We start from the raw sequence: 12,650 nt of genomic DNA, 5'->3' as shown, positions 1-12,650 counted from the left end.
ATTTGATGATTAGAAGGCCAAACACCGACCACCTTCCATTCCGGGCAACCATCATATATGCTCTAAAAATAACACATTTAAATGCTTGTTGCTAGACTAACAAAATTACCGTATTTTCTTGTCGAATTCTTATTATCATCTGCACTTTGTCCCAACAAACCAAGTTAAAGTTATATAACATTTGTCGGCTTTCCAAAAAACATATTGATTATGCAAAAGCTAAAAAAAGTTAAAAACAATAAATTTTCCTCACACGACGACCCTCTTCTACCATCGCATACTGTATTAAAACCTAACCTCCTCCTAGGAGGCATCATTGCTCCTTTCACTAAAACTTAATAGACCCTGTAACAGAAACATTAGTAAGACTACAAAAATGGAACTACTGGCTACTGCCACCTTAGATGGTATAGTTAATTTCATTCTACAAAAACATGCAACACTTCATACACGTATTCCAACATCAATCTCTACACGAATTGTTGTATAAAGGGAACAATCTATACAAACGTTAGCAAAGGATATGAATGAGAGAGAGAGAGAGAGGGAGTATAAAAAAAAAAAAAAAAAGAGCTTGCTTTAACCATTCAAAATCCATAAGCAAAATATGGCAAATTTATACACTATACTTTTACAAGCAACTGTTATCTGCAACTGAGACAGATATACGGCTCTAAATTATGTTAAATGCCTTATATTGATTTCATCTTCACGGCTGTGCTAGTTTTGCCAGAATGTTCATGTCTAATATCTTAACATCAAGAGTATCATCTACCTTAACAATTCCGTCGCTGCCATCAACACCGATCAGCTTTCCGGTGGCCCCACGCTGTGCCCCACCAACGATCTTAATTTTGTCCGATTTCCTGGGCACAACTAGGTCAATTTCATTGGGAAACGCCGTCACCGTATCGCCATTGCCGCCTGATCCTAGGGCTACTCTACACGAACCATCCTGCAAGATAAAGTAGCAGTGTCAAGGAACTCTCTCAACAATGTTTCAGATCAATATGTCCTAGTTGGTGTCACTTCTCAAAAACGAACGACCATAAAATTTAAACCAATGTAAACTCCTTTTTCAATTAATACTTTCCACAAAACCCAAGGCTGTGGAATGAAGCTGGTAGCATCTTATACACTTAGGTTGCGTTTGGATAGAGGAAGTTCAAATGTCATTTGAAATTTATAATTTGAAATAATTGCATTTCAAATTCTTCTTTTTTTTGGGTCTAAAATCTAGGTTTCAACATTAATGTATCTAAAAACCAGATTTCGAAATTCAAATTCAATGATATTTCTCAAGCTATTTAAGGATTGAAATCCAGGCACAAACATACCGGGAGGACCTCTCGAACAACTCCAACAACAGAGTCTTCACCAGGCCTTCGCACATTGACCAATATGTCTGGCACTGCCCAAAGTCCGTCATTGTCCCCACCTGTCCATAATAGATGGGAGGTATAGATACGGATACAAAAACATAGTGATACAATGTTTATGAATTCCACAAGAATATACTTATCAAAAAATACAAGAATTATGACACAAAAAATATATATTTTTTACTAGAAGTGTTCATGAACATGGTAATTAAAAAATGTTAGACAATATTGAAAAAGTGACAAAGATTTAATATAAAAATAATATACGAAATTATTAACTCCTTAATATAAAAATAGCATTTAATAAATAATAATGATAATATAAACATTATCCAACATAAAAAAAAGTTAATTACTTTGTCAAAGTTATAATTATGCACAATTTGTATTTGTACATCTTGCCCCACCAAAATCTAAGAACTCTAATAGAAACCCCATTGAGCCCTCAGGGGGTGTGTGTCGTACGCCAAACAAATAAACATGAATATCTTCCAGGCATGTTCAAAACTGAATCAAATAACAAGACATTAGGACATGCAATTTGATGTGTCAGGCTCGTATCCAATGTTTGGCAGGTACTCTGCCTGATACAATGTCAAGCATTGGGTTTGACATCCCAAAGTCCATGCTGCCTAGGCCACAACAGGTATCCAAAGAGAGGAAGTGTAGGAAGACTGGAAACAAATAGTAAATTGTATTAGATGCCACAATCTACTACGGTCCATTGATACAGTGGACTGTAAAGGTTTATGACCTATACTTCCCAACATCACATAACACACCCCAATGCACGAGGCTCTCTCCTTTGTGAGGGTCAGGAAAGAGTACTTTTTGTACACAGCCTTACCTTTACTTGCAAAGAGATCATTTTTACTACTCAAACAAGTGACCTTCAAATCACAAAGAACAACTTTACCATTGCTACCAAGGTTGTTCCAACACATTACATAGTGGAGAAAAAATATAATTCAATATGACAAAAAGCAGTGGCAGCAGTAGAGCAGAGACATGATAGTAAGAATAGAAAACCATGTAATTACGGCAGTTCTTCAGAAACCAAGGACTAACCTTGCAGACTTGTAACGCAAATAACAGCTTCCCTCAAACAGGTTATAATCAATAATAAAAGATTGTCATGAACAAATAGAGTAGGATATTCATTACTGAATCTCATACCCAAAAAGTGTAAACTCACCTACTACAGGGGACATAATATCCAAACCGCCGCCACCTGGTGTCATTGGTTGTCCTCCAGGAGTTCCAGGAAGATAAGAAGCTGAACTTGGTGTCATCGGTTGTCCACCAGGAGTAGATGGCAGGTAAGGGCTTGGGGCATTTGCTGCACAGAAACAAGAATAAAGAGTTACAATTCAAGGCAGGCCCAAGTAACTGAAGAGGAAGCTGTTCGTTTGATTACCATAGGCTTGACCACTATCCCTTGGTGTTCCAGCATCACTGTAATTGCCACTAGGAGTATTAGCCCAACCAGAACCGGGTGTAGGTGCTTCGTACGTTCGTGAAGGTGGACTTCCAGGCTGAAAGATGGTATACACCAATACCAAATAAGAAACAATAATTCACTTGATAAAGGCATCTTAATTGGGAGGCAAGGTTGCAAACCTGATACTGTGGGCTTGTCCCCCAGGAAGCAGGATTTCCATCTTCCCAATCCCTAATTTGCAGTCATGCCAAGCATGGTTGTTACTAATGCTCTGGTTGTTACTAGAATTTGCCAACGGAACAGAAAATGGAATTGCTTCATGTTTTATAGAGAATAAACTTTTTGTGTGTGCACGTGTTATTTGGAAAATATCTATCCAACTGAAATAAATAAATAAAAATTTAGCTACAAGCCCTTGTTTTAATGTAATTCATGTTGCAGACCTTCTTCACCTGCTAGCCTAAATAATAAAAAATCAACAAGTACAGCAAAAAACCTTGGTGGACTCATTGGTGTGTATGGATTCCATGCTCTGTCACGCATAGGTGTCCTCATGCCATCATGAATAGGTGTTGCTGTCGTAAAATGACAGAAAAATTTATTATTACTAACTAAAACACAGTTGCAAACAACATAATTTCAAAATGATCTACCAAACCTCCAGGATCTCTCATAGGAGTCATATATGGATGCAGTGGAGTTCGAGAAGGATGCATAGGGGTCTCACTACCCGAACCATATCGAGGTACATCACTGGTAGAGGGAAGGGGGGAAAGAACCTGTTAGGATATCTGCACTATTAAGAGATTTAAAGTAAACAAAGCAAGAGATCATGATTACCGATATGGAGTTGAAACAATCACATTGTCAGAAATATGATGGCGATCAACTGCACAAAACAGGAGTCATATGCTACAAATAAAACAAAATAAAAACAGAAAGATAACAAGCTCCTTGAACAAAAAACTTGCCTGTAACAACTTTCATCTGTGACTCCAACTCAACCCTGACTGATGAACCTTTAACATCTACAACACGACCCCGATATCCTTTGAAAGGCCCCTGACGAATTTTTACAGTGGTCCCAACCAAAGGATCATGTCCTCCTCTCCCACCTCTATGCCTGCCTCGAACTGTAATTAAAACCAAGAAGAGTTAAGAAGGATGATTACAGAAATGGGTTTGTTGAATGAGACCATAAAGAACAATGGCAAGATCAGATTGCATGCAAGCTTTTCTTTGTGTGTGCTGTGGGGGAAGGAGGAGAAGGGGGGTGGGGCGCCAGCAGAGAGAAGTCCATCATTCTACATAATTATATTGGCAACATACAATCTCCTGGAAGGCCTCGAGCCATTCTTCCTGGAGATTGAGGAACACGAGGAGGAGTTGTAAGATGAGCAAATCTTGAAGTCAGTGAACCAGCCTGCAAAAAGGATGTAAAAGCAACCTTTGGTATAAGAGCATCAGGAAATGGGCAATCTAACAACAAAATCTAACAAATCAGCCAACTCAATCTATATAAAGTAACAAAATATATACACTAATAGTGAAATGTGTACATTTCTGTTGCTGTTCCCACGTGATCCACCAATTACCATGCAGGACTGAGATTTAGCACATAGAAAACCTGCGTGCTCAAGGTGATGGCGATCATAAACGAACACAGTTCCTCTAAAAATATGTTCAACAGGACCTTGTTTTCCCTGAATGTAATAGAACAGTAAAAACCTTGATGTTCAAATAATAAATAAGTAAACCAACAACACAATGTCAACAGATAATCACTGGTGGCATCTCACCTTGTGTGGACCTTCAACAATCCTAACGACATCTTTCACAGATATTGTGTTCTTGGACCGATCTTGTGCATGGGTTTTTCTATCGAGCTTGCATTTTATCTCTCTTAATCTGACAAGTACAACCTCTGGTCTCTCTGGCACTCCCTTCAACACCTGCAAATCATACACAGAGTCATAGCAATGTGAGAAGGAAGCCACTGAATGATCAAATACATAGTTATCCATGTCATTCTGTGTCTCTAGCATGAATCCTTATTGAAATATGGAAGGAGGTGGGTTGAAATCGCCAATACTACTAAATATTTCTCATTGAGTAATAGGTGCTGGATTCAAAATTAATAAAACTGATGTTAAAGTACAAAGAAACTAAATTAATAATAGAGGAACAGAGCATATCATGCAGTACAGGTCTAGCCTCTATGAATTGTTCAACACAGCTACTTCACCTGGAAAGCTTCACTTTCTACACGAATGATTACCCCAAAGCTCATATTACTGCTCAAAGGAAAAAAAAATGAAAAAGAATAAACACATAAGATTTCAACTAAAAACAAGAAAAGAGGTGCGGGCCAAAACAGAGCTTACTCCAGCATCACAAGATCATGAAGCTCATAGTCCCCAATTCTGGTAACACCAGAGGTTACTTCGGAGCTCTTTGCAACATTATCAGCAAACACACGTATCTGGAAATAAACACTGGCATTAGCCTTGGAAGAACAAATATAACAATTATTAAGCCCTGGAGAGAAGGGGGGGGGGGGGGGAGGAACAGCTTACATGTTCTTTAGTCGTATCAGACAATAAGATAATAACATGCCCCTCAACCTTTATAACCATACCAGTTGCACCTTCTGATGCACCAGATACAACCTTCACTTGATTCCCTGGTTCAAAGTACTTGCAGAGCTCCTTTTCATTTAGAGCAAGTGTTTTCTGCAGGAAAGCAAATTTAATTAATATGATACCCAACATTTACAGAGTTTCAATTGAGATGGCCATTAAAAAAGGAAATGGAAAAATGACAAAAGATTTTCTACTGATGTCTTACTGGAAGGCCCTCTGCATTTGGTCTGATATGGACAGTGTCATCTTCAACTTTCTCAACCCATCCCTTCAAATTCTTGAGATCTCCCTTGATGATAATAACTTGATCACCCTTCATAAAATGGCCTTTCTTTCTGTTGGCAAACAAAGTTGATAAACTGGCCATGTCTCCATCCCCATTCTCACCAGGTTGCCGGAATTTCTCTAATTCATCAAAAGTCGGCTGTATGTTCTGAGTACTGATTGATTTCGTGGATACAGTTTTGTACAAAAAGCCATCTTTGAACATCATGCCATTTATATTCTCAAAGTAATCTCCAGTCATTGGGTCTCGTCTACGCTCAACACGTATATGCATTTCCCTGAAGATGAAATGCAAGCGATAAATCAAAAACTTACCCAAACAAAGATTGAATACCATCTGTGATGGAATTCGAGATGACAGATTAAAGTATACCTAGCTTCATCTACATTCATAAAACGTTGAGGAGGAACAAATGCCTTCTTCTTTGGAACTTCCCTACCTTCCTAAAACAGAAAATGTTAACCATTGTAAGAAAAAATGTAAAGAGTTTAAAGTATACAAGCATTCAATGTCAGAATCATAGTGACCCCAAATTTAGGGATGAGAATGAGGCTTTTTAGACTATCTGAGATCCTTCCATATTTTCAGTCAAAAAAAAAAAACAAATCCCCAACAATCTGTTATTGGTCAAAACAAATTAAGACCAGTTATAAACAACAATAGATAAACTTCCCATATTAAGTTACTAACTGTAAATGTTAAACTTTACAAAGGAAGAATCTAAGTAATAAATTATGGATATGTACATACCAATTTATTTGCGAGGGCCTGTAAATCAATACGTGGGATTAACTTCACTGTAACTCTTTGACGCACATTATCCACATCCACAACCTATACACATAGAAACTCAAATGTTAGGTAACAAAAAACTTGGAAGGAAAATATTGGACCCCCTCCATGCCTGCTCTGCCCAAAAAAACAAAAAAAAAAAAGGAAAGAATAAGACATGTAAAGGTCAATACTTTTGCAAGGTCCCCCTTGTATGTTCCAATCTTCATTCTCACCCAGGTATCCCTTGCAAGATCAATTGCTTTGCTTTCCACTGAAAGAACATCAGTCATTTCTTTGATTGGGACAAGTGTTATTTTCGTATTTGTATATATTACACGTAGACCCTTGCAAGCCTGAAGTAAAATAAAGATGGAGATAAGATCAGTTACCAATTGCATCACGAAGTACGCGCAATCATACTCCGCAATGAAGTAAGATGAAAACATGTGGCAGGTTAATAATACATACCTCCCTCACATGAGCTTCTTTATCTGCTTCAACATATATATAGTTTTTGAGATGATCTAAGGCTACAGCTGACCTAATTTGTAACTCTGATCCTTTATCAAGATACTTCTGCATTAGGCAAACAGCTGCCTCCCGCTCTCGACCAATCTAGATTAAAAAAAAAAACTAATCAACACAATATGTTGATATATAGAAGAAATGGTAAATTGTCAATGGCATAAGCATAACAATCATACCGCACATTTCACCATCCATAGCTTTGGATCCCTGACAGATGGCAAAAGAGCTTGTTGTTCGACATCTGTTGTCTCCTCATCATATTCAGTATGACTTGATCTGGCATATCTTGCCTGAATACTTCTCTCAAGTGCTTCAACATCTTCCTGATCATCCTCCCTTGGAAGCAATGGGCGACGGTGCATCCTTCTACTGTCATCTTCATCTGCTAACTCAGCTCCCTCGTGTACTATGAAGTCTGCAAGTTAAGATGCTCAAATGATCAACTTGGATGATGTAGAGAAAGCAAGAATGACCATATAAGATGCATAAACATCCATGACAAACCACGGATGATTATGAGCAAGAATGGCCAAACAAACATGTGAAACATATCACAAGCAAAAAAACCTCAAAGTTACTACTTAAGTTGTTGAGGAGAATCAACAATCTCAGAGGCTATGCAACATAAAAGCTCAAGCTCCATTATCAACAAAAACAATTAAATTCTGCTCCTTAATCTACATTATTTCATGCATATGATCATGCTGATTATGTGATTAGGTAGAAACATTCAGTTAAAAAATTTAAGATAAACTTCAGTGGTTCAAACTAAGAGTCTTAGCACCAGGCCCCACCCATATTCTACCATCTTCTATGTGGTTGGTACAGATTTCAAAATTAAACACAAGGTGTAGCATTTAACTGTCTGGTAACCAAAATATGTGCATGAATTTTAACAGGTAGGTGTATTACTAGCAAAAATGAAGATGTTAGAAACAAGATCTCAGTGGCATAAGAATAGTGGCCCGGCCCAATTTTAAGAGATCCACTGCAGAAAAGTATGAACCAGCCTTCATAACCACCCAGCCAACCTCCTCTGTAATGGACCAAAAAATCAGCAAAATAAACCAGATATGTCAACCCAGCTTCGGACATCTCCAACTCTAATGCCTATTTCCCACTAGGTGAGGTTATATTCATGACTTCTGACTCACAAAACATCTTAATCAATGACTATATCTAGTAGACAACCATTATATAACATCCCATGCCTAACATTATAGATAACATTATAGTTAATTTTATCTTTTCTTGTATATTTGCACATCCACTATAATATTCTCATCTCTATAACACTCCTAAAGTCTCGTATTATAGTACTTTAGGAGTAGTTATTTTGTTATTTTAGTTGTTATATTTTCTCTTTACTTTGTAACAGAAATACTTACCTAGGAGTAATAGCTATATAAAGCTACTGGAGCTATAAAGAAAGGATTATTGTGAAATAATAATCTGAATTCTGTTTTCTCTCTCTACATTTCTCTCTCCCATTCTCCTCTGTTCTCCCAATCGATCTCTTCTGTTCTCCCTCTATTCTTGCTGTCTCCCTCCATTTCTGTCTAATTCTTCCCCATACTCTTCTCAATTTCCCATCCAAACCCTAGGTCGTGACATCAGGTAAATGAATTTCATTTCAATGGCAAGTCCTGAAGGACTACAGTTCCATCAATGATGTTTAAAAATCTGAGTCCCACAAAAATTCATTGAAAAATTCAAAGAGGAGAATTCCTACACCAAATAATTGCATCCTGTATGATCAGAATATGTACTGGATGATTTGTATTCTTGAAGAGCAACACCACCACCTCTATTTGAAACTTGAACAAAGAAGGAGCTAAGTGGACCATAGCCTCTGGCACAACAGGCAACTTAACCATGGACTTCAAAAAATTTGCCATTGGTCCATAATAATAGAAACCCAAATAACCCTAATTTAACCACTAAAATCGACTACATCTCCAGTACTGACAACTTTCCAGCAATCTACTGCTCACAAGTTTCCATCTATCATTCTAGTTGAACACATGACCTAATAATGCAGCTCATAGTTACCAGGGTCCCCTTACCCCTGGGAACAGAGTTCCCACTTCCCATGCACCAGAACGCGGTGCTTTAGCATCTTGAAATTTGTCTAGATCAGAGATCCAGATCAAAAAGAACAGAAGAGAGATGTTGCAATGATGGGTTTTTCTTTTTCAAGCTCTGGTGCCATCCCAACTGAATAATAAATATATATATATATATAAATATATATAGAGAGAGGGAGAAAGAAGCGGTGGGGGAAGAGAAAACAAAAAGGAGTGGGGAAGGGAGAATAATGACCCAAAAGAGAACAAAAATGTGGGTTGGGAAGGGGGGAGGGGGGGGAGAGAAAAGGGAGGAGCGAAAATGGAAGGCCGTAGCAGCAGCAAGAGGGAAGGTTTTTACCCTCCCCAGTAGGGTTTCAGTCATTATAGGCCAGCCTCTCTGGTTGGCCTTTTCTTTTTCAAGGCCCAAAAACTTAGTGGTCTTTACACTTAGTAAAAATGGAAAAAACATAAAAATTATTTAGTGGAACAACAACAAATATATAACTTATTACATTTAGTTATTTTAATGGAAAACTTAAAATTTATTTTATGGAAGAAAGGGGATAAGCCTAAAATTAGGGAGAGAAAATAAAGAAAGATAAATTAGGAATAAATTAAGGAGTGACAGAACCCCCCCCCCCCCCGGGGGCCCCCAAGAAAAAAAAAAAGTGGTGCACCACATCTCATACTGCGTTTCGCAGACTAGGCAACCAGCTATCACTCTTTGGTTCCCATAAAAGTGCACAGATCATGTCACTAAGGAAGCAGAAGCTATTGATAACATTTCCATGTCAAGGCAACATGAGTGGGTACTGTTGCAACAAGTTATCAATAAATTTGTTGTTACAAACATCAGTCTTGAAATTTATTTTATGGAAGAAAGGGGATAAGCCTAAATAAAGAAAGACAAATCAGGAATAAATTATGGAGTAAAAGAACAACCCCCCCCCCCCCCCAAAAAAAAAAAAAAAACGGTGCACCACATCCCATACTGCGTTCCGCAGACTAGGCAACCAGCTATCACTCTTTGGTTCCCATAAAAGCGCACAAATCATGTCACTAAGGAAGAAGAAGCTATTGATAACATTTCCGTGTCAAGGCAGCATGGGTGGGTACTGTTGCAACAAGCTATCAATAAATTTGTACTTACAAACATCAGTCTTAAATTTTATTTTATGGAAGAAAGGGGGATAAGCCTAAAATTAAGGAGAAAATAAAGAAAGACAAATTAGGAATAGATTAAGGAGTGAAAGACCTCCCCCCTCTCCCCCCCAAAAAAAGTGGTGCACCACAACCCATACTGCATTCCACAGACCAGGCAACCAGCTATCACCCCTTGGTTCCCATAAGAGTGCACAAATCATGTCACTAAGGAAGCAGAAGCTATTGATAACATTTCCATGTCAATTCAACATGAGTGGGTACTGTTGCAACAAGTTATAAACAAATTTGTACTTACAAACATGAGTCTCCATTTTATTACATATAAGCTAATTAATAGCATGGACCAAGTATGCGACACCACTGGTAAAATATAAAAATAGCATGAGACCAGCATCAATTGATGATAGCTCATGAAAGAGGGCACATGATTAGGGAGAAAGAGGAAAGAGGCAAAGGGAAACATGGGACTCAGGTAAAGACATAAACGAGAAGTTCGTGCGGGGGAGAAGTGTTGTACATACAAGAAACCTTAGGTGGCAAATAGTGCTACAATGAATTAAGTGCTACAATGTACGGTATAACAAAAGAGCACCATTAGGTGGCAAATAGTTGCTGCTCATAACACTTCTGAAAACTAGAAACCTTAGTTAAGCAATGAATCTAAAGAGAAGCAAGTGTGACTGGGAACTTTAAAAAATTGGCATCGAGGGGGGAAACTGATACCAACTTAATAGGATAGATATCAATAAGAAATATTTACAGGAGCTTCATTGCAGCAAATAATTTCCTGAGGAACTTAAAATGTTTCCCCCCAATAGCGAATTCCAGCGATACTAGATCTGGTACTCAACTCCATAACAATTCGAATGCACTTCACTACTTGTCACAATTCCAATCCTTCAAAATGAAATTCGGCGGAAGAATGTAGGAATCAATCAACTTGTTCACACTGGCTTAAGCTTATAGTAAAATTAAAATCCCAAATTTCAGCTGTACGCAAATATACACACAGAGGCATAAAAAAGAACAGCAATTAATATGAAGAAAGGAACCCTAACCGTCTTCCCCTTCTTCTTCCTCCTCCTCATCATCGCTGTCGACCGCTGCTTCAAGGTCGAAGAATTCAGAGCCGCGTCTCTTCGCGCGGTGGCGGTCGCCGCGACGACCTCCACCGCCGAAGTCCTCGTCCTCGTCGTCTTCTTCATCTTCCTCATCGTCCTCCTCAGCCACATCGTCTATGAAGTCCGATCTCCGCCGCTTACGGCCGCCCCCGCGGCCGCCCTCATCCTCGTCCTCCTCCTCCTCTTCATCCAGAGCCTCCTCTTCATCTTCCTCCGGCTCCAGCTCATCCTCGTACTCGTCTTCGTCTCGCCGCCGGTGACGCATCGCGGCACTTCCCGATCAAAAACTTAGATGTGTATGAGAGGAGAGAGAGTGTGTTTAACCCTAGAAAGAGATTGGCGGTGATGGAGTGATCTCGGGTCCTTGTTTCCGGACCCTGGGCCGTGAGTTTTTATACTCGGGTCGGGTGGGTCAAGTTTTACGTCCTGGTCCTTGGAATTGGTTTGTTGGGTTGGGTCCGGTTGCGCCACGTGGTTGTATTGTTAACGCGGTGTTGAGAAAAGCAAGTAATTTGACTACGAAGAAGCAAAAGATTGCTAAAAATTGATACCAAATTTGATCTGAAATAGCCAGAAAACAAGATAGATTGGAGAAGCGAGTAAAAGAAAAGCTTAAGAAGACAGATCACCACCGCTATAGTATAGTCTAAGGGGTGATTATGTACTTGAAGGGGTGATTACGTTGGTCGATTTCTTAACAATTGTTATAGTTTAAAGTGAATATTTTTATGTCGTAATATTTGTTAAAATAAATAATATAAGTTTTTATTAAAATAATTTATCTGTAAAGTTTAAAATAAGTTATTCGAAGGAGAAAAAAAATAAATTTATCTTTAAAGTACAAGATAACAAATTATGTGATTTTTATTTTTAATTTAACAAATATAATAAAAATATTTTTGTCCAAAATATTTTTCGTATTCCACATTTTTCAATTTATATCTTGGTTGACAAACTCTATATAAAAAGAGTTGTCATAAATATGTACTTGAAAGATTTTTATGTTATTCGTCCAATCCTTTTTTTTTTATATAAAAAAAGAACTCAAAGAAATAAAAATTAGAGAACGAATCAATAACCCTATATTGAGTATTTAAATAAAAAAAAAGATGAATCTCTAAAGAACAATGTTATTCGTACACCTTTATGTACATTTTAAACTACACAAAAGTGTGCCAATGATAAAAATATAGCTCATAAAACGCATAGAAGCGCGTGAGACTTATAGAAGTGAGATATTTTG

The 12,650-nt window shown here is 38.0% G+C and overlaps 1 protein-coding gene across 1 annotated transcript; it reads right to left on the bottom strand.

Moving 5' to 3' along the window:
- Positions 1–574: 574 nt before the first annotated feature.
- On the bottom strand, positions 575–11,781 carry LOC127808125 (putative transcription elongation factor SPT5 homolog 1). The gene is made up of 22 exons (XM_052346511.1): positions 11,345–11,781; positions 7,230–7,468; positions 6,994–7,140; positions 6,717–6,878; positions 6,502–6,585; positions 6,124–6,194; positions 5,671–6,028; positions 5,400–5,555; positions 5,208–5,305; positions 5,069–5,117; positions 4,623–4,775; positions 4,383–4,526; positions 4,153–4,246; positions 3,795–3,956; positions 3,664–3,712; positions 3,482–3,576; positions 3,320–3,398; positions 3,003–3,054; positions 2,800–2,917; positions 2,578–2,721; positions 1,338–1,438; positions 575–955 (listed from the first exon to the last, which is right to left on the bottom strand). Exons 1-22 carry the CDS (start codon positions 11,670–11,672, stop codon positions 710–712), a joined length of 3,129 nt encoding a protein of 1,042 aa, XP_052202471.1. The 5' UTR covers positions 11,673–11,781; the 3' UTR covers positions 575–709.
- Between the last annotated feature and the right edge of the window lie 869 nt (positions 11,782–12,650).

Source organism: Diospyros lotus, chromosome 8 (assembly GCF_014633365.1).
Source record: "Diospyros lotus cultivar Yz01 chromosome 8, ASM1463336v1, whole genome shotgun sequence".
Taxonomy (NCBI): Eukaryota; Viridiplantae; Streptophyta; class Magnoliopsida; order Ericales; family Ebenaceae; genus Diospyros; species Diospyros lotus.
The sequence above is the reverse complement of the archived record's forward strand: the minus strand, read 5'-3'. Positions and strand labels throughout refer to the sequence as shown.